The sequence below is a fragment of the Tiliqua scincoides genome, chromosome 1 (assembly GCF_035046505.1).
Source record: "Tiliqua scincoides isolate rTilSci1 chromosome 1, rTilSci1.hap2, whole genome shotgun sequence".
NCBI classification, from domain to species: Eukaryota; Metazoa; Chordata; class Lepidosauria; order Squamata; family Scincidae; genus Tiliqua; species Tiliqua scincoides.
The window spans coordinates 20,954,702-20,982,195 of NC_089821.1; the positions used below are offsets into that span (position 1 = coordinate 20,954,702).

The 27,494-nt window shown below is 43.5% G+C and overlaps 1 protein-coding gene across 4 annotated transcripts in view; it reads right to left on the reverse strand.

Moving 5' to 3' along the window:
• Positions 1 to 27,494, reverse strand: part of RAD51B (RAD51 paralog B) — a 354,598-nt gene that overhangs the window by 167,593 nt on the left and 159,511 nt on the right. For all 4 annotated transcript variants that reach the window (XM_066633331.1, XM_066633322.1, XM_066633340.1 and 1 more), the window contains exon 9: positions 11,317 to 11,429. In XM_066633331.1, coding sequence (XP_066489428.1) covers positions 11,317 to 11,429 — 113 coding nt within the window. The remainder of the gene's footprint in view (positions 1 to 11,316; positions 11,430 to 27,494) is intronic.

Below are 27,494 nucleotides of genomic sequence, written 5' to 3' on the forward strand. Positions count from 1 at the left end.
CAAGAAGGTTCAAACATTATAAAGATATGTTTGAAGCCGATGTTTCATTCTAGTCGATCAAACAACAAAGCATACACGTTTCAAGGTGAATGAAACAATGATAAATGGAGATCAAAGCAAGTTAATCTATAGCCAGAGGATTATAATACATTAAAGGTTAAAATAAACTCAGTGAAGCCAAGCTGGCCCTAATGAATTCTGGGTTATTCATAAACCATTCAGAGAAAGGCATAATCACATGCAGATTATACATTTCAGATTATTCAATCTAACAAGTGAATTGTATGACAGCAGCATATAAGGTTAAATTCATGTCTACATTCTCATTTGGCAAAACGTAGACTATTCTTGGGTCCTTTTATTAGCAATCCAGTTTCATAACATAGAGCCTAAGAAGGCCTGTCAGCAAAGTAACAACATACAAGGTATAGTGCAGTGTTTCTCAAACTGTGGGTCAGGGCCCACTAGGTGGGTCATAAGCCAATTTCAGGTGGATTCCCATTCATTTAAATATTTTATTTTTAATATATTAGATTTGATGCTACCATGGTATGTGACTGCATTTGGGGAAATGTTACAGATCTGTACTCTGAATAGGCTACTATGTATATGTTTTTTTTTAAACAAGGATAGTAAATGGAACTTACTCCTATGTAAGTGAGGGTAGGACTGCAGCCTAGGATTGTTAAAAATGTTCTGCGTGATGATGTCATTTCCAGTGGGTCCTGACAGATTCTCATCTAAAAAGTGGGTCCCGGTGCCAAATGTGTGAGAACCACTTCTATAGTGGAAATAAATCACCATCTATAGAGGGGCCCCAAATCCGCTGATCCCATATCTGGGGATTCACGGCCCAATCCTAAAGAGTGCATGCCAGCTTACCACTGGTATGAGGGCCTTAGCACCAGTGGAGTGCTTGTGCTAGCCCAGCACTGGCCGGTGCTAGCCCAGCACTAGCATCGGTTGAGCACTGGTCCTCCGTCACTCAGCAGTCACATGGATGGCCGAGCAGCGGACAGGTAGGAGAAGGCATGGGGAGAAGTGGGGAAGAAGGTGTCTCGGGTATAGGGAGATGGAGGGAGGGTCAGGAGAGGGTGGGTAGGAGGCGTGCCGGGGGAGGGAGCGGGTGAGGAGGGAGGCGGGACCAGTAGAGCAACCTCCATCATATCCAGAGCCTCTGTGTTGGGCAGTCTGCCCAACATGGAGGCTCTAAATTCTACGCCAATTCTAAATTGGGTCATTGTAGAATCAAGTAGTCCCATTGCATGGATACTCACTTTATCCGGGGAAGGGGACAAAAGTTCCCTTCTCCCGAGGAGGCGGCAGCAGCTGCCTGGGGTGTGCTGGGTGCAGCGGCAGCCATTTTCAACACCGCAGCAAGCCCGCATACCAGAGAGCTCAGAATTGCCTTTATAAGGCATTAAAAAACTCCCAAAGCTACGCATTAAAAACATCACTTCCACCTTTTTTCATGAAATCAGAGGTTGTATTTTTTTCACTCTCTGAGTTCAGTCTGAGCCCAGCAGATGCTGCGGATGTCTGTCTGTGGCCTCTGCTGAGCTCAGAGGACCCTCTGGAGGGGAGGATCCCCTTGCCTATGAAGGTTTGAGACCACGGGAAAGGACATTCGCCCGTATCCATGGTTTTGACTATTCACGGGGGGGGGGGGTTCTGGAATGGAAACGCCGCAGATAAGGAAGCACGCCTGTATTAGGATAAAAGTTACGGGGTCTATGATATTTGATGTTGGAATAAAATTCAATTGTAGGACAACATTTGCAGAAGCTCTTACATGACACACAAGGAATCCTTCCTAGAATCACAAGGAAATTATAGCAGGCATAAGATGGCAATTTTCTCCAAGTAATGCAGAAGGGCATTCAGAACCTTTAGGATAAAGCACAGCAGTACTGAGAAAGAGAGGGTCCCACCACTGGTAGTCCTGACTGCCCTACTGCTCCAGGGCCATGGGGCAAGGTGCTCCCCCCCCCCCCGACCAGAAGTAACTGAGGTGATATCATGTCACTGCAATTACTTCTGGAACCTTGTCCTTGTGAATATGACAAAAATAGCACAGTGGTTGAAAATGGCTGTGGCACACTAGTGTGCCACGAATGGTCTACAGGTGTGCCGCGGGAATTTGGGGGAGAGTAATTTATTAGTAAGGCCATTGGGGGATGTGACCCCCCACCAACAGCATAGTGTGCATTGTCAGTTGTCAAAAAACTGATGGTGTGCCTTGACAGTTTTAGTACCTTGTCAATGTGCCATGAGATGAAAAGGTTGATACCGATGTAGAACCTGATTAGAAGAGAATGTCCCTGGTTTCTAAAGCTTTTTCGGTACAATATAATAGGAACTGCAAAACTGTAATAAAAATAAGCTCACTGGGGCAATGATTGTCATTGGCTCAAATGGCTTATCCATGAGTGTTTTAAGAGCCCAGTTAGGAATGCCATAGGCTGTGGGACTGTAACTCCTTATGTTTATACTAGGGTTATTCACTTACAATTGGGTGATTTTCACCAAGATTGACATAAAAGTGAACCCTCCATTTAACAGACCAATGGGGGGAAAGGGATATCCGTTAATGCTGGAAGTCCATTAAATCAAGAATGCACTGAAGTCCACTTAGATGTACATGTGCAAACAGCATATGACTAATTTTTAATGAAGCAGAAAACATCTGTTGTTTCTGATGTCTGTAAAATTGAGGTCCATTAAATCAAGGGTTTACTGTATTATTAATATTGTCAACTTGGATAACCTACTTTTCCAATGCAAACCACTTTTAAGGACTCTGGTCAATTTTTAATTACATTTATGTGGAAGAGCAGAGCTGGAAAGTGAGAAGAAATGCATTGAAACAACATCATTTAACAAGGGATGAGATTAACTTAGAACATTCAGCTGGTTTCATGTACTAATAAAACCACCGCTAAGCAAAACAAATCTTTCCTCTGACTGTGCAAATGTCTGGGACAGACAATCTTAGTGCCAGAATCTCTCTTCTTATTGTAGATAGAGAAAGGTTGTTTTTTCAGCTGTTCCAAGAAAACAGGAAAGGAGCCACTGGGGAAAACAACTTAGTGTGGCTTTTGTTTCAGTTCAAGAAACTTGACTTTCCCCGTTTGCTCGTTTCTTCTCCACCTCATGGAGATACAGTCCATTGTTGGTTCAGTACTAAAACACAGAAACAAGATACTTTCAAAGAGCACAAATATTGACCTTAAAATACAACTATTCAAGTGATACCAGTTACAAGTAATAGATATTTATTTAAAATATTTATATCTCACCTTTTCATTAAAAAGTAATTCACTGTGGAGCTGGCTATAAATAGCATCTGGAACCAACTGCAATACTCATGTTTTTGGCATTTAAAAAGTGCCTTAAAAAGACAAAACCTTGATCCTGCCTAATGTCAGTAAACCCAGGTAAAGCCATACCCAGTTGCCTAGTTATTGCTCTGGGTAACTTCATGGAGGTTCAGGCCTTCATGGTCTTCATTTGTCCAAAATTAGGGCAAAATTAGGATGTGGGGAGGCGGAATGAGGCAGTGATGGGACAGGGGAGGTGGATGAGGTCTGGGAAGTGAGTGGGTTTGGTGATGACAGCAGCTGCTGAAACCTAGCCCCCTTCCTGGACTCAATCCCATAGCACGGGAACATGTAGATCTGTGCCAATGAATTCACTAATGCAAGTCCAAGTAGACCCCTCAGCACAGTAGAGGCTTATCCCCAGAAAAGGGAACAAATGTTCCATTATCTAGAGGAGACCTCCGTAACTGCCCTAGCCACAGGTTGCAGTGGTAACCATTTTGCTGTTGCTGCATCAGTGGGTGGGGGAGAATAGGATTGGACTGTTAGTTCGCTGTAGCCTTTGCAAAATCTGTAGGCTGCAGCAGGGAGATGTACACTTGAGAGGGTAATCAATCAAACAAACTGACATAAATTAACTGGGTAAGACAATAAGGGGATAAAAACACAATTCCTTTCCAGTGTCACTTTCCTGGGTCAAAGCGAAGGTGGAGAGATTTGGGGATAATAAATGCAACGGAGAAACTTTGCTAGGAGGAGTTAAAACCAACACTCAGCAAACAAACTGGTAAAATAAAGCCATAAAACAATATTAAATTCATACCAGGTTTGGTGAAATGATTTAGAAGTCTTTTTCAGAAAACAAGCAATCCAGCCCAGGAAAATCTCACTACTTGTTTAAAAGTCATCCATTTGGAGACCCTGTTTCAAGCAAATAAGGTGCAATGAGAGAAGACTGGGGAAAACATGGTGGGCTCCACCTGATCCATCAAGGATATCATTAAAAAAAAGTAGGAAGGAAGGCAATATGGTTAGGTAATACTTCTCCAGGCCTCATCAACAGGGATTAAGGAAGGTCAGCTAAATAGCTGAAAGGTTGAGCAATTAACTCCAAAGCTGCAAGGACAAATCACCTGAAGGCAAATGTACTTGTCCCATTTTCATTCTTAAAAGATCTTTGGAATCAGTGATGGCTCTTAGTGAAGTTTTCAGGGATGAATTCACACTACAGAAGTCTGAGGCTTATTGTTAGCCACATGTAGCACAACTGCCACAGTTCTGGACAACACACTGGGAAACAAGTCTGAGTCCTAGGATTGTTCATCCATGAAACTGTGACATTTGTCCCCAAACAAGCAAATTGCACATCTATTTATTTGTGTGTGCCATAGTGGAAAAATCAGACCTCCAAAGCTCAGTAGTTTGAAAATGTTTTTAAAAAAATTAAAATCAGGTTATTGGGTCACAATTCAATAAAAATCTTTACAGAGCAGTCTAAATGCATCATACCTCCCCCTACTCCATGAGAAAATCCTGTCCAACGGAAGCTGCTTAGAAGGGGATTTCCTTTCTGCTATTTTATAGAACAGCAGCAATGGCTTCTTGGGGCACTTTATGAGAAGTGGGCCATAAATCCAATCCAATTAGTGTAGACAGTACACAGGCAGCATTTGTACTGAATAGGCATCCCTCACAAGTATCCTTCAGGAGGCAGGGATCAGAACAAACAGCAGTAACATGAACAAACTCGTAAGTCATTGAAGTGGCCCTTTCTCCAGAAAGCTATGACTAAATTTCCTTGCCTTGTTTGTTTTTCCCCCACCTCACTCTAACACTCAGAAAGTACAAATTGTGTGCCAGACATTTGCATCTTTTGTCTCCAATGCTTCCCCCCCCCCAATATTAACATCTGAACCATCTAAGCACATTTACTTAGCGATATATATCATCTTCCTCCCATTCCACCTACCATGTGCAATTTGCTTTAGCCATTGGTTGCACTGCACATAGACTAACCTGAGACATTATGCACTCATTAATAAATTCTGGACCATACCAACCACAACACCATTCAGACATTCATTCTGTTGCTTGGCCTGTGTTCCAAAAGTATTTCTCTAATGTTGCTTGACTGCAAATTTGGCTCTTGACTTTTGCTATCTCAGTAAGTGCTCATTGTTCAATTCTTGATTTGTAAGGACCAGCACAGTGCAATATATTAGATCTCTTGTTTGAGAGTTAATCACAGAGAGATAACAAGAGATTAACTCTCAACAAGAGGGTTACATAATCTAACTGATAATATACATCCGTTGGCATATCCTGGTCTATAGTGCTGATCAAGTGAAGTGTATTAGAATTCATTAATTTAATAATTAAATCATTATTTAGGAAGTTATTATATTATTTCAGATCAGATAACAAAGGCATAATCAACAGCCCCAAAGTAAGCCTGAAAGTGGTAGAAACCACTCATGCACGAGACTTTCACCTTTACAACTACACATTGGAAATTTCCAATTGCAGTCAGGAATGTATCTATGTTTTCAGATGTATGCTGTGTTTATTAATAAATATATATACATATATGTGTTCAAATATGATTAGAGACACAATTATGGATAACTCTTCTTTATGTTTATTTCTAATTTGAAGAGTTTGGTCAGTCCATACATACTGTTTCCAAGTTTGTATCTATTGGATGGACAGCAATAAAAAGAAATGAAAGACAGTCAACATCCGAGTCTTGAGCTTTTAACGTCCCGCAAGCCATTTTGCAGTTCTTTCTCATAAACTGTGAGTTTTCATGTGATGACATGTTGACAGCTATACTGATAAGGATGAAAGAAATCATGTCAGTGTCTGACCCCCACATCCCTTCATGAAGAGCAGTGAACATTCTCTCTCTCTCTCTCTCTCTCTCTCACACACACACACTTGTAACTAATACTATAATATAATAACAATGAAGTCAAGTTAGCAAATCTCAGACTCCAGCCAAGAAAATATGAGATTTATGAACCGCACAGACCACAACATAAATATTTTTACCTGCAGCGCTAGCTGCAAAATGACCTTAACATAAAACAAGATGTTTTCCAAAATTCTGCTCCCATCCTTACTCCAAAAAAATAAACATATTTGGTGAAAATCGAAGGGGGGTATAAGAAAACACACTGTAAAGCAGGGGTGTCAAATTCATTTCATATAGAGGGCCAAAGCTAGCATTCATGGTGCCTGCTGAGGGCTGAAGTAACATCATTAAGCAGGAAGTGACATCATTAAGCAGATGATGGCCTGAAAAAAGCACTTTGTTCTTGCATAGAAACTCATTGGCTGCAAATGAGACAAGAGAAAATGGGCAAATCTTGTTCATATTTTCAAGATATGAGAGAGAGCCCAATTATAGCGCTGGGAGATCCCAATTATAATGGTTGTCAGATGAATTGCTTCTGGGGGCTGCATTTGGCCCGTGGGCCTTATGTTTGATACCCCTGCAGTAAAGGGCTTGAATGGAATGGCAGGCTTTAGAGCTAGACATCACATAATGAGGGGGAAAAAGTGGTTGCATTGGGGGGGGGGGTGAACAAACTCACTAGAACAATGGTTCCCAAACTGTGGGTCCAAAATGGGTCACAACAAGCAAGGGAAACTGGAAAAGGACCATTCTCCTTTAAGGGAAATGGCCCAGAAATCGGCAGCAACACAATAGTGACAACTGTGCTGCTGCCTAACAGGGAAGGGGGTTTTTCCACTTACCTGGAGGTCATGAAGGCTCTCTGGAGGGTTTGGGGAGCCTGCAACCCCCTCTGCAGCCCTCCACAAGCCTCCAAACTGCTTTGAAAAAGAAAAAAAACTTCCTGTTTTGCAACAAAAACAGGAAGCGCTTTTTTTCCTTTTTCAAAGCATTTTGGAGCTGCTGAGAGGGTTGCAGAGGGGGTCGCAGGCTCCCTAGACCCTCCAGAGAGCCTTAGCGACCCCCAAGTAAGTTAAAAAACCTGTTCCCTCCCCAGCAGCAGCATGATCATCCTGATGATGTTGCTGCCCCCTCCTCTGCCCTCTCCCCTGCAAATACTTACAGGGTTCCCAAAGTCTGAGTAGGACTTTGGAAACCACTGCACTAGAAGTTTCCAGGGGCACACAGCAAATCTAAATCAGAGGTTTCTTGGCCCCAAAACAATATGACTATAAGAAATTTGGGAAGTCTCAGATTTGTCCACATATATCGGTGCAGGTATTAGTCATAAGAAACTACTAATGACAAACATAGCAGTGAACATCAACATAGTAACTAAAAATTATCTGACCTTGCCTTTTAACATAATCTACTTTGTGGGAAATGGAAAAACAGAAGAGAAAGCAAAGCTTCTATCCTTCACCCAAGTCCTTATCAAAGACTTCAGCATATGCAACGCCTACCATTCCTTCTACCAGTTCTCCTTTGTGTTAAACTTGCAATGCTCAGCAGATCACGTGTCTATCACTTGCAACACCTTCCATAATTTCAAAAAAGGAAGGCTTAAATTTGGGGGTTCTGAACATCCAACTGCATGACTACAATATGAATTTTAGAAGTTGGACTCAATCTTATGTGAGAAAAAAGTTATCTTCTGGTAAGCAAGCTTAATAAGTGGGCATTGAAGTATGGTTGAGATGTTTGCAGAGCATAATTGGCCCTTTGGGGTCTAGACTGTTCCTCTTTAGCAAGTATCAAACCATAAAAGTTCTAAAAAGCAGTGGTTCTCATACTTTTAGCACCGGGACCCACTTTTTAGAATGAGAATCTGTCAGGACCCACCAAAAGTGATGACAGGAAGTGACATCATCAAGCAGGAAGATATTTAACAATCCTAGGCTGTAGTCCTACCCACACTTTCCGAGGAATAAGTCCCATTTACTATAATTGTTTAAAGCATATCCATAGTAGCTTGTTAAAAGTACAAATCTGTCACATTTGCCCAAATGCAGTCACATGCCATGGCAGCATCAAGTCTAATATATTTTTAAAAAAATATTGAAATGAATGGGGACCCACTTGAAATTGGCTCACGACCCACCTAGTGGGTTCCGACTCACAGTTTGAGAAACACTGCTTATAAAGATTTTGGTTTATCTGTTTGAGGATAAAACACTGCCAAGCCTACTAAACTAGTATCTTTCACAACATAAATTCTATATAAACATTGATGTACACTCAAGAATTGAGTCAAGTTCCAAGTCCCCACCCCCCTTTGACTCAACTCATGCACAAGTCTTAATGGGTGGCCTTCAGGACTTGGCCAGAGACTTTTAGGGACTCTGTTTGACTCAAGTCAGAGTCTTTTCAATAAACAAGTCGGCTGCAGTTCTGCAGGAAAAAACCTTACAAACCCTAAGGTGGCAGAGGTTCCTGCTGGATCCCATCCCCCATCCTGGGCCCAATTGGTTGACATGGGGCTGCGTGTTCCTGTGCCAACAATTTTGCTGGTGGACATGAGTTGCCCCATAATGGCTGTTGGGGCCTACCCTGGGGCCAGGGGACAAAAGTTTCCTTCCCTCTGGGAGACCTACAGAAGCTTTGTTGCCCACATTGGATATAGTGGTGGACATTTCTGCATAGCTGCATCATGGCACGTGCAGTTTGGTTAGGATTGGGCTGCCCATGTCTTTCAGAAGTTTTCATGTCACATGACAAACAGCATATTGAAATTCTCCCAGATTTTAAAAGTGATTTGCCATCTAGCCTGAGGTTGGGTAGAAGGGTTTTTTGGGGGTGGGGAGAAAGTCCAAAGCCCCACTAAATTCAATTTTCTGAGCCTTTCTAGCCTTTCACTCCCGTGAAATAAAGAAACAAAGGGTGAAAAACCAGTCACTTTAAAAACATTTTTCACAGCATAACACTACATATATTCAGAGTTTAAAGCGCTTTGCTGAAAGTGTTCAACAGCTTCACTTTAAAGTTTCTAATGCAAGCCATCCCCACCATTCATGTTTGTGTCACAGTCAGAATGCTGGAATGCTATTTATATAGCACTAATCAGACCAAGGCAAAACCAGCTGGTCTGTAACCAAGGACACCCAGAAAGTTATGTCTGGTATCAGTAGGCCAGGGCAATCTGGTGTGTGTTCTTACATTACGCAAAACTGAACCATTTTACCTGGAGCAAAAAAACTGCTAATCTGATATTAATCCTGGGACATTTGGTGGCAATTAAACATATTGCTTTAATCCCAAAGTATTCCTCTTTGTAAATAAACCTCACAGAAACTAAAGGAAAACATGGGATAAAGAAGTCATCAGGATTTCTAAGGCTCCACGCACTCTCAATTTCAAAGCATTACGCATATTAATGAAATATTACGGTTCTTTCACAATTCCTGCTTGTAAAGTATATAGGAACACAGAAATAGTTTGCCTTTTTGACTAATTCAGTTTCCTGTGTTTCGTATGCCCAATGTTCAGGGGATCTGGTTGTGCTCAGAAAATATTCAGCATTTCTAGAAAAATGAACAAATAGGCTTAGGAAGGAGCTCAACAGGAAGGGCTGCAAAGCATTTCTCCAAAGCTTCTGCAGCAGTCAGAAGACAGCTAAGCAGGAAGGCATGTGCCCTGCTGATTTCAGTATAGAGCTTCAGAGCTCTTCCTTTGGATGGAGTGGCAAGCTCTAGTACTCCAACTAAACCTCCCTATAAGGCACTTTACATTCAATGACAGTGGTTTCCACCACTGATAGTCCAGAAGAAGAAAATGAAATCCTATGCTTGTTGAAAAGCATGCTCTTGTCTTTCTGTTTTCCACTGTTCCTTTTGAAAAATAAATCCCCCCCACAACAAATAAAAATTCTTTCAAAGATGTCACTTGAAATTCTGAGATCTGTTAGTTAAAATGGTCAACATTCTTCCCATTTTAATTTGTGGGAGTAGTTTAGCATGGACGGGATGGAAAAGCTGCACTGCAGATGGAAATGATAAAATGCTACTCACAAACAGCTACAAAAATATAAACACTGACTTCTTAAAATGAAAAACAGATGTTTGACAGTACATTAAAAGAAAAAAAATAAGGTAATGTACAACTACTAAAATTCTATGCTTACAAGCACCATAATAAACTAGAAGTCCACCTTCTCAATTGATAAACCAAATTCTAAAACACTAAAATAAACGCCAGAAAAAATAGTTTAAAAAGTCATGTAAGATGAAAGATGGTCCATGTGAGAACATAAATTACTAAATAGTATACCTCCAGGGAACAGAAAATGCAACTAGCAATGGCCACATACTCTACACATATGGAGTGTTAACCCAATATACCTGTGCCTGAAGATGAGGGCCAGTTCTCTAAAGGGTCCTTAATGGTACCAAGGGAAGATGGCCAAACTGCTTACCTGCCTGTAGTGGCAGGGTGATTCAATTGTTGTCACTGTCTTCCTATTGCCTTCTTTCTCTTCCACCAACCATATGAGAAGGCACAGAGGGTGGGGAGGGAGGGTGGAAGTAGGGAAGGTCTTTATAGGCAGCCAGTCTGCTCCCACTTCTGCTCTCCCTTCCCCACCTTTCCAAATGACAGGCAGCATTTGGCAAGAAGAGGGAGGTAGAAGCAGGAAGATCTAGAGGTGAGGGTCTGGCAGGCAATGATGCAGGGGTGGCAGGGGTCTAGGTGGTCATCTGAGTATGGGAGAGGCGATGGAGGTAAGGGGTTGAGGAGCTATAGAGAAAAAACAGGCTGTGGGCAAAATACATTCGGAGGAATGGTGGTGCCATATCTTTATCTCAAATGTAACAGAAAAAGCTTTCTATGAACTGAACCCCGACAATGATTGATTGTGGAGAGGAGAAATACAGAGCAAGGAGTAAAACATCCCCCACAACTTCTTCACATATTATTTGCAGGTTTGCATTTGTCTTAGACAATAGTAACATGGGAATTGTACCTCTGAACTGAATGGGTCAGGTAGGACTGAACCCTGGATGCAAAGACTGTGGGAATTAGATGCTTCCACTGCAGGTCCCTCACCTGTCTTGTCTTTGAATCCAGATACTGCAGAATGAGCCTCGTATTCACACTATGACTCCATGTATTCCCCAGTGCAGCAGTCACATAACTCGATTCTCCATCTCCATAAGATCCTAGAATAAGAGCGATTGTAAAAATGACTGGTAAAATGGTAAAATTATGAAGATAATCACATCATGCCTTGAGTTTTGTAATTATGGAGACTGTTATGCTTCATTTTCATCTTGCGTTTTTAGCCCAATGTATTCTCCATTTTCTCAGCATGGCGAAGAGATAACAGTGGTGATACTACAGTCATCATTAGATATACCTGATGGTGATGTGCAACAGGGCCTTTTCTGTTGTGGTGCCTGGCCACACTCAAGTGCAGTCAAAACTGCCTCCCAGTGGCATTTTGGAAGGAAGTTAAAACTGTTTTGTTCCACCAAGTCTTTGATATTTATTTCATTCTCTTGGCATCAGTTGATCTTTATTCTTGAGTTTCTACTTTGCTTCAGTTTTTTTCTTCGTTCTTTTCTTTGGGGGGGGGGGGGCTTTGCTGCTTATTGCTTTATTTGACTGTTTATTTTATTGATGTTAGCCATAGCTTTCCTGCTTGGTTTAGAAAGGTGAGGTTAAAAAATGCATTTAAAACTAAACAAAAAAGGAGAGATATGCTGTCCTCAGCTCGTATTGCACATGCTTATTATGGACAACAGTTTCTACAAAAATTAAACAACCTCCAGTAATCATTTGACACTTCATAAAGTGAGTGAGCCTGTGTTTTTACTTTCCATATCAGAGCTGCCTAAATGAATTGCATCAGTATGTCCTATAAATAAAGAAAACTGATAAATGAGGGGAGACCTAGTAGGTCAGAGTACATTTCAAAATGTCTATTGATGTGTCACCAAAGAGGCAGGCTAACAGCGAGTTGGTTCGGAGTCTGTCCAAGCACACATGATTTATCTAATCACTTTAAGACACTGGGGGCTTTAACAGGGGAAACTAGCAACAGGACCCAGACACCTCATTCTTTGTATCACTGGGCCAGCACTCATATGAAGTGCAGTTGGGATTCCCCATTCAGTAGATGTTCTACTTATAGCACTAAATAACAAACAGGAAAAAAAATCAGTCATGCTATGATCCATGAGAAAACCTTGGTGTGACTGGTCAAATTTATTCCAAGCTTTCCAAAGTTCCTATCCATTTACCTACTACATAGAAGAATTTGGGGAAACTGCAACACAGATATGGATATTGCTAGGAAAGAGTTAATCCACTCAGCATCTACGTGAAGAAAATATATTATTACCCTGTTGACTTCCTGGTGCATTCCTTCACACACCCAGAGCTTTCACTTATGTCAGCAGGTACCCTGAGTCAACAGAGGAGGCAGGTTCAGGGGCATAGTGATTAGAAAGAGAACAGGCAAATAAATTACTCTGCCCTTTGATATTACTGAGGGGAAGACCTCATAGTACCAGGCAACAGCAGCACCTGCCTTGACAGCTGTTTGCAACATTGTTTTTGTGACCCATTTTCAGATAATTCCCCTCTGCAGGGTTGCTCAAATGTATGTTTAGTACAAGGCTGTTATGTAAGGGTGGAATAACCCTTGGGGGGGAGAAGAGATTGATGACAACAAGTCCAAATACTACAGGTTATCTGTCTGAAAGAGAAATAATATAAGTTTGCTGCTGTTTTTATGTTTTGAACAACATAAAGAGAAGCACACCAAGGCCAACAACCATGTGAGTCACAGAAAAAGTTGGCTCCCCAGAAGAGTTCAATGGTGGCGGCAGCCAGGTACTTTGCCCTTCTTCATGTCAGTGAACAACAGGAGACATTGCAGAGGCAGGAAATCAGAAATGGCGGGAAGAGAAAAAGGAACTCAAATATGCAGCTTAAAAATATTCTATTATTTAAATATTCTATTATTTAAGATGAAGAAAGGTAAATGTATCTAAACACACACATCTCTTTCCTTGTCCAATCTTTCAACCTTACTGAAATTATTTTCTTATTTGGAGACAAATGTCATCTCATCATGGGAAAAGGTAAAAAAGAATATACCAATAAAATTTTTCTTAAACATTTGCCAAGACCATCATTCAAGGTTCATTTCCCTTTTATCTGAATGATGGAATAAAAATGTTATACCTTGCAGTTTACTCTGCCCACATAGCCTTTCCCTGTTTGAATAAAAAACATGTCTATCAAAGTTAAAAATAATAAAGGAAGCAAGCCTACATAAATACTGTGACACTCTTCACATTTTTTTGGTCTCTCACTCTTCAGGCTCTACAGCGTTTCAAGTCCCGTCCCCTCCCCCCCCACAGTACAACATTTTCCTTGATCAGGAGGTGTGCTTGACAGCCTTGATGTCCAAAGTGATGACCTCATTCCCTGGAGTGGCTGGCCAGGGTTCATTCCGTACCCATTACATGGCCCACGCTCCAGTCCTGATCCATGTGCAAATAATAAACAAAAGATGTGGGGTGCATAGAAATGGACTGAAACATGCATGCCAGTCTTTTACATATAAGTCACAGATGATATATAACTATCCATTGGAGACAACACCATTGGAGAGTGATAGACTAGATACTGGCAGAAAAGTGCGCATATTATTTAGGTGAACTTTGGAGAAAAATTTTGTTTTCAAGACAAGCCACTCTCTTCTATGGATGTAGTGAATAGGTCGACTGAGCTCATTTTATAGGCACTTTTATATTTGACTTTTGTCAAAACATGTTAACAAAAAAACTGGACAACAACCCTTAGACAAGTAATATAGAGTTGAGCACTAACACAAGTATCTCCAAAGCATTTGCAGATGCCTAAGGGTGCAATCTAATCCACTTTCCAGCACTGATGTAAGGACAATGCAGCTCTGAGGTAAGGGAACAAACATTCTCTTATTTTGAGGAGGCCTCCATGAGTGACACCCAACTGCAGGATGCAGCACACGTCCCATTGACACCTCTATGCCAGGGTTGGAAAGTTGGTTAGGATTTGGGCCAAAGTTGTACAAATTACACATACTGAATGAACTCCAGGAAGGGGCCGCAGCCCTTTCCTGAACCATGAGGATGAAGTATGCCCACAGGCTTTCTACTATCTTTCCAATTGCTTTTGACTGCCCTAGGAATTTTCAGGGATGCTCTTTATTAAGTATGACAGGTACACGCTGACCAAAGCTGCTGCCCAACATAACCTGTTGACTTTGAGCTTGATTTGTATACTGAGATTTGCTGGGAAGTGGGCTAGAAATAATAAGCATAAGTAGTAACAGTAGCAGCAAGGATTGTCAAATGACCAGAAAAAATAGCTTAGCTGATATTTTCACTCTGGGCAATTGCCAGAAAAGCAAGGGACAACGCCAAGTAATTTTCCCCAGCCCCTACCTTCTCGAACCAACCTACCCTTCTCCCATCACATCTGTTGCCGTCATTCGGAATGCCTGCTTCAGAATCGCCTACGAAGTCTGGCAGTGTGACGTGGAAGCGGCAAAAAAAGCAAGCAAGAACACACATACACTAAAAAGATAGAATCTCAAAATCATTTTGAGTCCACAGTCACTTTTTGAGACATTGCCCACAAGTCGCAGGTTGGGTGTGAGTCAGTGATGGCTGCAACTTGAGTGCTCAGGGGCAGTGACTGAAGCGCAACTCGAACTGAGTCACCCTGGCGATGTAGCTCTCCTCAGGAGCAGAGGTCTCCTCGGGAACATGCAACGAGTACTGCCTGGACCTGACTCTCGCACCAAGGGTCTTCCCCAAGTGTACAGCCAAGATCTCACAAGATCTCAGACCAAACACATGGCTGGAAAGGGTGGGTTTGGCCAGGCTGGCTGCTGGCTTCCTCCAGCAGCCAGAGAGAGAAGTTGCTCCTTTTGGCTCCTGTTGGAGAGAGGCAGCCCAGGGGAGCAACAGCAACCCCATAGCCCAGGGGTCGGCAACCTTAAACACTCAAAGAGCCATTTGGACCCATTTTCCGGAGGAAAAAAAACCTCAGGAGCCACAAAACCCTTTTGACGTCTAAAATGAAGATAATACTGCATATATAGTTTTTTTTTTCACCTTTATGCTCTTATAGGTCCCATTTTTATAATGTAGCCCCCCCTTGTAGCTTTTAGTTAGTTTTGTCATACATTCTTGTCCTGTGTTTTCAGACGCCTGGTCCTCTATGGTGTTTTGCCTGATTCCAAGGCCATTCTCTGCCTGGAGAATTAGGCCCACTTTAAGCAAATTAGCTCCCCTTCTTTCCCCCAACAAATGACCCTGGTTCTGCCCTGCAGTCCTGCTGGACCCCACCTCCAGGGTAGCTCGCCTGTTCAACCTGCAGAGGTCCTCTCTCCTGCCAGCAGCCTCCCACCACTACAGCAGACCCTGGGTCCTCAGCAGGTCTTGGGCACAGCAGCCACACACCAAACTCCAGTGTCTCCAGCAGTCCATTAGTCACAAAGTCAGTCAGAGTATCCAGGGCAGAGTCCAAAGTCAATAAGCCAAGTCACAGTCCAAGGTCAGATTCCAAAGTAAGTCAGTCAAATCAGTCAGAGTATCCAAGTCAAAGTCAATAAGCCCAGTCAGTCAGTCAGTCAGTCAGTCAGTCTCCTCTCCTCTCCTACCTCCAACCTGCACTCCTTCTACAACCCACACCCCCTTCCTCAGGTGCTCCTTATATCCCTGAGGGCCCTATTGCCTTCAAGTGGCTGCAGCTGTGCAGCACACTCTGCTGGATGCCCAGGCCTTACCCTTAAAGGGGCCACTGCTGACACCACATCTACCTCCTCACCAGATCTTCCAAGATTCCAATACATATGGCAGTTATGATATCTGCTTATCTTACATGGATACTAAAGAACTCCCCCCACCTTCCAGAGGCACCCTGCTGGAAGGAAAAAAGGACACAGACTCCAGAGGTGGGGAAGAGAAGAAGGGGGGGCAGCCACAGGCCAGCTTCTGCCCTGCCTGCCTGCCTTAAAGGTCAAACAGACCTATGCGGAAGGGGGGGAGGGGGAACCACAGGCCAGCTTCTGCCCTGCCTGCCTGCCTGCCTGCCTGCCCTCGCTCAGGCTGCAACCTTCTCCACACTATCCTGGGAGTAAGCCCCATTGACTACAATGGGACTTCTGAGCAGACAAGTTGGTTTGAGCTCTCAGGCTGCAATCCTCTCCACACTTTTCTCCTAAGTTAGACTTAGGAAGAAGTCTAACTGACTACTTGTGAGTAGACCTACATAGGAGGGGGCTGAGGCTGCAGCCCTCCACACCTTCCTGGGAGGAAGCCCCACTGACTATAGCAGGGCTTACTTGTGAGTAGACCTGCACAGGAGGAGGCTGAGGATACAGCCCTCCACACCTTCCTGGGAGTAGCCCAGGGACTACATCAGGGCTTACTTGGAATAGACCTGGAACAGACGGGCTCCCACTCACCCGTCCTTGCGCTTGGCCTTGAGCAGGCTTCAAGGCTGCCATCCCAGGCGCCCTTTCCTGGGAGTAAGCTTCATCCTCTGTAATGGAGCTTACAACTGAGTAGACACGCGTAGGAGCAGGTGCCAAGGCTGCCATCCCAGGCACCCTTTCCTGGGAGTAAGCTTCATCCCCTGTAATGGGGCTTACAACTGAGTAGACACGCATAGGAGCAGGCTCCACGGCTGCAATCCCAGGCACCCTTTCCTGGGAGCAAGCTTCATCCACTGTAATGGGGCTTACTACTGAGTAGACACACAGGATGTCTCCTCTGCTGTGGAGGAAAAGCCTCTCCTTGCACTGAGTGGGACCTGCTCAGGGAAAGGCGGGCTGCAAGGGCTCGACATGGCTGAGGAGGAGGGCGGCTCAGGATTGGCTGGTGGTCAGCCATTGAAGGGCCCTGAGCCATTCCAACAGAAAAAGCCAGGAGCCTGCTGGATGCTGATTGGCTGAGCCTGCTGGAGAGTTGTGGAAGGGAAAAACAGGGACCTTAAGCCTGCAGAGCTGCAAAATTGAAAAGGGAAATCAATGCGGGGCAGGTGGGGGTGAAGGGAGAGGAGGGCAGTGAGCTCAGGGGGTGGAGGGAAGCAGCCCGCCCTCCCAACACTAGTGCCTCCTGTCACACTCTTTGCCACTTTCACCTGGAGGAGCCACAGCAGACAGTTGAAAGAGCCGCATGTGGCTCTAGAAACGCAGGTTGCCGACCCCTGCCATCGCCTAACCACCGCCTGTCCCCAGGCCCGAGGGGGCCAAAAGGGTCCCTAGCCTGGTCAATCTGCCCCTTCCCCCAAGGAAAAACGAAGACAGGGGGTTGCAGACCCTGGGACGTTGCTGGGACCTGCCTGATCCCCTCTGACAGGGGCTCCTCAGTGGGCCACTGGTTCCCTTGCCTGGATGGGACCCATGGACCCCCAATTGGCCATCCAGCATCCCCTGGCTGGCCCACTCAGGGAAACAGTGGCCCACATCAGCTAGCTGCATCAGGCAATAACTCCAGGGCTCGCCTAAGGTGCCTGTGAGCTACCCACCCAAGCTGACTAGAGACTGATCCCACACCGGCTGCTGCTCCGGCCTTGTTGGCCCTGCACTCCAGTGTAGTTCATACTATGATGGACTGCTAAAGTCTGGGCACCTGAACCCTGTGAAGCAACAGGGCCTCAATGAATGTAAAGCACCTGACATGATTAAACCAACTTTTCTAAACCATTTTCCCAGACTCAGTGCATCCTTCACTCAGGGGTAAGTCAGCTAGCTGTCCCACCTACACCAAGAGGGGCCCTCCTCCCACCACCTTGGGGGATGAACATCACAGACCCAGACAGTCATATTGTCTTATGTTATTTTTCCCCATTTAGGATCATAATTATCAATGAAGGACATATGAATAGGAATAGGTACTCTTAACGAGTGTGTTTTTAAAATAGTCATTTTCAGTATTACCAATGAGACTTAAGAGTTGGAAAAATAAGAACAATAGAAAATCTAATTCATGCTCCACCCTTAGAAATAATTTGGGAACTCAATTTAGTATCAAGACCAGAAAGTAAGAGTTCTCTAGAGGGTTGGTCAGATGATAGTTGTTTTTAATTTCAAAATCTTTGGAACTAGCTGGCAGATTCACTGTTGTCAACATGTTTTGCTTTAGGGATTCTCAACTTCTGGCATCACTGGGTTCATGCTGATTCCATTCTGTTTTGAAACTCTTCAGTGAGAAAGGGAGCCTATAGGCTCATGTTCACCAACAGGGGAAAAAAATGAAATAATCCAGCTGTTTGGAATCCTGGCCAGATGATCCACGAGTTGCACCAAGATGATCAAGTTTCACAGACTCTGCGGAGGTGGGAAGACAGCTGGCCATTTTATAGCAGTAGAGGCAGCCTGAGATTAAGAGCTGTGGAAAACCACAAACCTAAGGAACTATTGAGATGTTCACCTTCCATTTAAAAAACTTCTGTGGTTTATCAAAAACATTTATTTCAGATTCCAACACACAGTGCCTTCCTTTGCTAGTGGAAATGGCTGTCCTTTGCAGTGGTGGTCCTTTGCAAGAGTGACAGCAAAATAATATACAAGAGTCTGGGCTCTTTCTGGTCATCAAGAACTTGCCTAATTATACACTGAATTCACCATTTTTTTTCTCAGCTTTTCTATAAGGCATCCTGAAATAAAATCTTATTTTAATCTTGCAAAATATACTTTTGGAATTCTTCTCTTGATACTGCTATGTATTTTTCGTTGCTGTGTTAAGATCTGAAGCCATAATCAATTCCTGTTAAACACACCAATCTATGCATTCTTTTTTCTTGTGTTACAAAATAGTTCTTCCAGCAAAATCACTTTTAGACATATGTGCTTAAAACAACAACTTTTCTTTTTTACCTGTGAACAAGACAGGACACTGGACACGGATATCCCAAATCATTTTTGCCCAAACAATATTTCTGAATTAAAACAGAAAAACACTCAGTATGAGTAACTACTAGATGATGTAAAAAAGAGAATCCCTTAGGAGATAATATAATGGCATTAAGCAGTTCACATGTGGTGTGTGTAAAAGGGGGTTGGGGATAGAATCCTTCATGTGTTTATGTCCCTAAAGGCTTGAGCAGCAAACAAGAGAGGTTTGAAACTGTCAGAGCAACTGCAAACTCTTTTGCAACTACAACCCAAACCCCAGGATAAAGCATTTCATTTTCCCACGCAAGTCTCTCTCAGCTGTTATGCTATGTCATTCTTTGCTGCTTATTCAACCATTATCTAGATTTGCCTTTTTTTTTCAAATTCCAGTAGATGAAACCTAGAAAGTTGCTGCCCAACATAAATAAGCCTGTTTGTAAGCCAAGAACACAGCCAAAAATGAAGGATTTGCCAGGAAGGAATAAAACTGTTTTTAAATCAAAATGATTCCACAGGCTTCCTTTCCAGTACAGTGATACATATTAACATTTATAAAATGCCTAAACTTGGCCACATGGAGCAAACACAAAGTCATGGTGCAGAAAAATTAGTCTCTCTCTCTCTACATGCTGTGTTCTGTTGCAAAGTGCTGCAGTGTCATCTATAGCGACGGGCAGCCCAATACTAATGGCTGCGCCACTGCTGGGTGCAGTGGCATCAAAATGGCAACCGCAATATCCAGCAGCCCCACTGGGACTACTACAGGCCTCCTTAGGGGAAGAGGACTTTCGTTCCCTTCCCCCAAGTAAGGTGCAGGGGCTGCAATGGGTCTCCTCCAGTCTGTACTGGCTATTTTGCTGGCACAGACTGGAGGTCTGTGTTGGGCTTTTCAGCCCGATACAGAACATAGGATTCAGGGAAGGAGGGCGGGGGTCCGCCGGTCCCACCCCCTCCCACCCCGGTTCCTCCCCCTGCCCCAGTTCCACCCACTCCCTGCCTCCCCCTAACTACTAATCACTAGCTGGTGCTGCTGGAGCACAGGTCAGCCCTCCACCCAGCACTGAGCACTGACTGGCACTGGCCCAGCAAAGGCAGCTTCTCCTCTCCTGCTGTCACGGATGTGCCTTTTAGCATGTCTGCAACACTCAGCGCCATGCTGGACCTCAACGCAGGCTCTGAGGAAGTTTAGGATTGGGCCCTAAATTCCTTACTTTGATAGCAGTTATAGCAGTAATCTTTATGGTGAGATACATGTTGAATCTTTTTGTTGGCAACCTTCAGTCTCGAGAGACTATGGTATCGCGCTCTGAAAGGTGGTTCTGGAACAGCGTCTAGTGTGGTTGAAAAGGCCGATTCGGGAGTGACAATCCCTTCCACACTGGGAGCAAGTGTAGTCTGTCCCTGGTCTGTCTCCCTGGCTATGGGCCTTCCTTCTTTGCCTCTTAGCCTCAGACTGTTGGCCAAGTGTCTCTTCAAACTGGGAAAGGCCATGCTGCACAGCCTGCCTCCAAGCAGGCCGCTCAGAGGCCAGGGTTTCCCACTTGTTGAGGTCCACTCCTAAGGCCTTCAGATCCCTCTTGCAGATGTCCTTGTATCGCAGCTGTGGTCTACCTGCAGGGCGTTTCCTTGCACGAGTTCTCCATAGAGGAGATCCTTTGGGATCCGGCCATCATCCATTCTCACGACATGATCGAGCCAATGCAGGCGTCTCTGTTTCAGCAGTGCATACATGCTAGGGATTCCAGTACGTTCCAGGATTGTGTTGTTTGGAACTTTGTCCTGCCAGGTGATGCCGAGAATGTGTCGGAGGCAGCGCATGTGGAAAGCGTTCAGTTTCCTCTCCTGTTGTGAGCGAAGAGTCCATGACTCGCTGCAGTACAGGACGCAAGCTCTGTAGACCTGGATCTTGGTATGTTTCGTCAGCTTCTTGTTGGACCAGACTCTCTTTGTGAGTCTGGAAAACATTGTAGCTGCTTTACCGATGCGTTTGTTTAGCTCGGTATCGAGAGAAAGAGTGTCGGAGATTGTTGAGCCAAGGTACACAAAGTCATGGACAACCTCCAGTTCATGTGCAGAGATTGTAATGCAGGGAGGTGAGTCCACATCCTGAACCATGACCTGTGTTTTTCTTCAGGCTGATTGTCAGTCCAAAATCTTGGCAGGCCTTGCTAAAACGATCCATGAGCTGCTGGAGATCTTTGGCAGAGTGGGTAGTGACCGCTGCATCGTCGGCAAAGAGGAAGTCACGCAGACATTTCAACTGGACTTTAGACTTTGCTCTCAGTCTGGAGAGGTTGAAGAGCTTTCCGTCTGATCTGGTCCAGAGATAGATGCCTTCTGTTGCGGTTCCAAAGGCCTGCTTCAGCAGGACAGCGAAGAAAATCCCAAACAAGGTTGGTGCAAGAACATAGCCCTGCTTCACGCCACTTCGGATGTCAAAGGATGTTGAATCAAACTTTTGGAAAGCATTAAAGTATGTTTCCACTGTTAGTTCCATTGGACCAGGGCTTTTCAAACTGGGACGTTGCTCAAGCGTCGCTCAAGCTCAAGCTTTTGTTTTACCTTTTTAACATAGTGGGGGGAGGGAGGAACATGACATCACCTTCTGGAGTGCTTGTTGAGTTCCACCTTCATCGGCTTGGGACCATTATGGTGGCCTTACATTCTCTCTCGCCTGGCCTTGATAAGGGCCAGACAAGCTCAAATGTCTCAAGTTCCTTCTCAAAAGTTTGTTGAGGCCTGTGTTCATCAAATCGAGACCATTCAGGTGGCATTGCGTTCCATTTGGCCTGCCCTTTGATGTAATTCAAGGCTACTACAGCCATAAAATCTGCTGCTTGATTTATGAATGCCAAAGGATGTGGCTATAATAGTGATTGATCAGATCTGCAACCCACCAAAAATTGTGTCCGAACCCACTGGTGGGTTCCAGCCCACAGTGTGGGAACCGCTGGTCTAAGGAATTTGATCCTAATATACTGAAGTATTTAGGAGAATGTCTTCATCAGTTGCTGCTTATCAAGAAGTAGGGAACTATGTGTATTTCAAACTGATGTAGATTCTTCTATCCAGTTAAACATCTGTTACTACATCAAAGCCACTTTCACAAGACTTTTTTTTTTTTAGAAAAAATTTCTATTGCAAAAAATGATTTTGAATGCCTGGCTACAGATGCCAACTGTTCTTTTATTAATTATAGGCACATTTTGAGAGCAGCTATTCCATCTCATTTTTTAATCTAAACATTAGTCCAAACTGTTCTTCATGCAACTCATGTTGTCAGAATTATAGTTCTTTCTGCACTTGAATGGTAGTACCATCTTGGAATTCAAAATTTCAACTGAAATATAATTTTTTTCTCTTAAAAAAAAAAAAAAAAGCTAAGGCCTGGATCTTCAGCCAGGATCACAGCATAGTAAATAATTGACTCTCTCCCCCATATGTAAGTCTAGTAACAAATGTTAGGAGTGGTGAAGGGAGTACTCACATCTGGATTTTGACTTGAGCATATCTCCCAATAGGCATTCCAAAAACAAAATGAAGAGAATTTTAAGGTTACTGTGGGATTTGAAGAACCATTTGCCATAAACTCTCCACCTTCCTTCACACAGAATAAACAATGCCCTTAAATTTGCCAATCCACTGGAAGTGGTGATGGAATCTCGCCTAGATGCCTTTCAAAGGGGATTGGACAAATTTCTGGAGGACAAGTTCATCATGGGTTACAAGTCATGATAGGCTCCTGATTTTAAAAGTAGGCTACCTCAAAATGACAGATGCAGGGGAGGGCACCAGGACACAGGTTGTTTGTTGTTGTCTGGTGTGCTCATTGAAGCATTTGGTGGGCCACTGTGAGATACAGGAAGTTGGACTAGATGGGCTTTTGGCCTGATCCAGCGGGGCTCTTTTTATGTTCTTAACTTAACTCATCAATATAAAATTTGCAGATGATACTACAGTGGTGGGGCTTGTTAGCGGGAATGATGAGTCTGCTTATAGGAAGAAGGTACAGGAGTTCTTATTGTGGTGCAAAGAAAATAATCTAGCACTTAACATCAAAAAAACTAAAGAACTTATAATTGACTTCTGGAAAAATAGGGATGTACACACACCATTATACATAAATGGTGAGGAGGTGGAGAGGGTTGCTAGTTTCAGATTCCTAGGTATTTACATCACAGAGGACCTCTCATGGACTATTAACACCAGCATGTTGATTTAAAAAAAGGCACAAAAGCAGTTATATTTTCTGAGGAAGCTTGGGAGGTTAAATTTGTCACAGCAGCTGCTTGTGTCTTACTATCGTTGCACCATTGAGAGTGTCCTAACCTATGATAACTTGGTGTGGTACGGAAATTGCTCTGCAGGGGACAAAAAAGCTCTGCAGAGAATTATTAACATCGTGCAGCACATCATCAACCTTCATCTACCAGCTTTGGAGGACATCTATACATCTCGCTATCTGCAGAAGTCACATAGTATTCTGAGAGACCCCTTCCACCCGGCTCAGAAGTTCTTTGAACTGTTGCCTTCGGGTAGGCGATACAGAACTATTAGAGCAGCGCCACATGATTCCTAAACAGTTTTTATCCCACAGCCATAATTATGTTGAATAAGGCAATATAGTTGTTACCATGCTCCTGGGCATTATGGTCTGTTATACTGTTTTTGTATTATGATGCATGTTGTATAGAATGTGTGGGTGAGTGTGTAGAGTGTGATTGTTGGAATTGCAGTATATATTTATGCTTGTATCTCAAAGGTGCATAAATTTCATTGTGCTGTAGCACAATGACAATAAAGTTACTACTACTACTACTACTACTACTACTACTACTACATGATTTTCCATTGTCCTGCAAGAAGATCTCTTAACAAAATGATAAAAATTCTGAGTGTTCTATAGCTTGAAAACATGAAGTTAGAATGTAAACACTGCTACAGTGTAAGCATATGCTACAAGCTGTAGTGGGTTTTGCCGTACCTCTCATAAAAACAACTCCACATTTGTAGCATAATAAGAACCATGACTGCTTTAAATAAAGAGAATCCAACACAGCCACATGAAATATTTTTAAAAGTCCTGAATGTTTGGACCGTGCTTTCTCTTCTGTAGAATATTCATGTTGGGCAATGAAATTAAAAAACAAAATGTCATCTTTGAGCCTTAAATAAGAAGATGGTTAAAGCTGTGAAAGGTTCACAGAATTTCACAGAAATGGTGGGGATGTTTTTGGCTGTTTTTGTAATAGAGATGGGAGGGTGAGGAGGAAGAGTGAGAAGTTTCAAATAGCAACATTGTCCAAAAGGGTGAAAGGGAACAGATGGCCGTGGAGAATGCAGACTCAAAGCTCTGAAGAAAAGGCTTATATTGACAGATCTTGCTGTTTCCTATTCAAGCATGAACACTCTGGCATGGAGAGTTAAGACGATACAAGGAACGACCTCTGTTCTCAGCAACCCGCTACGGGCAACTGGCCTCTGAAGCTTTTTGAGAAAAACAAGGAGACACAGACAGACAAACAGATATGGCAACAAGTCCAGCTCTCAGCTATCATGGAAAAAAATAGAAAGGCTAGAAACAGCTGCCTTTTCCCGGCTCCAGAGCTGAGCATTTGAAAGAGTATTTCCAGCCTTTCACATCTTCCTTTTCAGAGCAAGCTTCTTTGAGAGGTCAACCTCAAGCTGCTGGTCTTTGCCCCAAGTGGAGGTGAAAAAAAGGGCAGATCAGAACTTGTCTTGCTCACTGAAAGCTGCTTCCTTTAATCATAAGAACTCCCTCCAGCAAACACAAATATTTCAGACATAACTCCCTAATGATAATGCTTGAGGTTTTGTGTGTAACAAGCCTGGGGGATTTGAATTTAAAGAATTTAAAGCTGCAGTTCCCACACTCAGGTTTAACGGAGTCCATTCTCTACTGTGCACAGCACAGAGTGGCCCCTGTCCCCCACAAGCACAGGGCTGGGAGAGTTCATTATATGCTGAGAATCAGCTAGCTAATAAGTATGTACACAGATGTGTATCACACTTTACCATAACATTAGATTCACTGATTTTCTTTTAATGATATTGGCTGCATGTAAAACAGCTTATTATTATACAGTATTTATATACCATCTTTTTCACTGACTCTTCACAATGAGTGAGTCTTAGAGCACAATCCAAAGGATGTGCTGGGCCCAGTCCCTTGTGCTGGCCCAGGACTGCAGCAAATGTGCCATAAGGCATGTTTGTGTCAACTTGTGATGAGGATGTGTGCTGGCCTCACTGCATCAACGCAGGCCCTGGGCACAATAAATTCGTGCCGACCTTCCCAGGCTAGCGCTGGGGTCTGGGGGGGGGGCATGGGGAGGCGTTCTAGGGGGGCAGGCAGCGGGGGAGCAGGCCAGGATCTGGAACTTATGCTGGATCCTATCCTTGTTCCCAGGCAGCCTATGGCAACTCTGGGCTGCTCAGATCTGCACCACCTCTTTAGGTGATTCAAACAGCCCCATTGGGGCTGCAGTGGATCTCCCCAGGGTAAGGGGAAGCGATTTCCCTTGCCCCGGGCTGAGCCACAGGCACCCCCAAATTCGCATTGCATACGGGGCAGGACTGCCGGCCTCCCCATTCCAGTGCAAGTTCGGATTGTGCTATTACAGACTCAATTAGAGTTCCAAGTGCACAAATTGTGATGCTCAATTCTACAATCCACACCTCAAAACCTCCAATGGCTTGTGGTATATAAGGAAGCAGAGAATTGTCTACATCATGATTTTCAGCATCCTAGATGCACCAATTCAGTTTTGTCCTTCCCTATCATTTCCTTATTGAGAGCACAGGGAATATCTATGTGGCTATCCCCCTTTCTTGCTCCTATTCCTAATTTTGAAAGACTTTCCCTTTTCAGACTTTTCTCTAGTACTAAAAGACTGAACCTGAAGAAAGCTCCAAAAATTCTTGTCATCACATAGTTGCACAAAAATACAAGGGCAAAAAATATAAATCACTTTTAAAATGACAACTGATATTCTTGTATTCATAAATACCCAGGGGTCCTGTGCAAACTGCGGCTGACAATTTCCCATTATCCTCTGTTCCAAGAGACAGGAAACAAGAAACATCCCAGTTCACAGCTTCCATAAATATGCTTCTGAAATCCCATAAGAGAAAAGTGACTTGGGGATAGATGGGGGGGGGGGGGCTTGCTTTGGAAACACAGGCCTCCTGCCACTCCCCTGCTCCAAAATGCCTTCTCCTAAAGTTGCTATTCCTTAAGAGAATGGTCTGCCTATCTTTTGTTACATGTGCTGTTTTGGTGCTTCGAGCGCATTTGTGGAGTACAGAGTCCAAGCAGCAAAATATTTCCAAATTCTTTTAAATTATAGCATTAACTGCTACAGATTGCAGTAGGAGTGGGCAATATTTTGATTGAAACAGAAAAATCAAACTTTAAAAAAATACATCCTATTTAAATAATTCTACCAAACTGCTATCACAAGCTGAATTGGAATGCAAATATCTTCATCAGAATTACATTAGCAGCCTACTTCAACAGGGAGGGAAGGAAGGAAGAAGAGGGGGGAAATGTGTTAGTTGTGATGCAAGAATCAGTGCGTGTAAACTGGATCTGTCTTTCACATTTCAGGACAGGTGGCCCCCAAAGTATATTCCCACAGATTCCACATTCCCACATCTGTTGTCTAATGCAATTTTAGGCCCCCATAAGAACAGTGGGGGTTTAAAATGGGAGATACTTAAATGCTAACTGATCTATTAAAACACCTATCTGCACACAAATAGTCTTGTCAAAAAGATTCATGTTAGAAAAGTTTAGCCACAATTACATTGTAGCAGTTAACAGTGATCTTTGTCATTTTGTAGCAACTTAATGTTATTTTCTTCCTTTTATTTTGTATTTTTTTTCCCTTTCTGCCACAGGGGAAAAGAAGGCATGGAAAGGAGAGAAGAATCTGAGAAAGCAAATTCTAACACTAGACGCTGTTCCAGAACCACCTTTCAGAGCGCGATACCATAGTCTTTCGAGACTGAAGGTTGCCAACAACACAAAATAAGAAAATAAGGTTGAAATTCACATTCTGTTAAATGCAGTGACAAAACCACTGCGGGCATTACTTGGTGCGGAGTCCCTACTATCATTGAAAATGAAAATGGGTAACTTCTCAAACTAAGGGTGCAAACCGAACCCCCGGGTAAGCCAGTGCAAGTCCCTGTGCCAGTCTGAGGGTGTTGCAAAAGGGAGTTGGGAGGCCAAATCCGGCCTGCCTAGTGCCAGCAGCAGGTAAGTCTGTGCTGGCCAAGTCAGGCTGGTGTGAGGCTT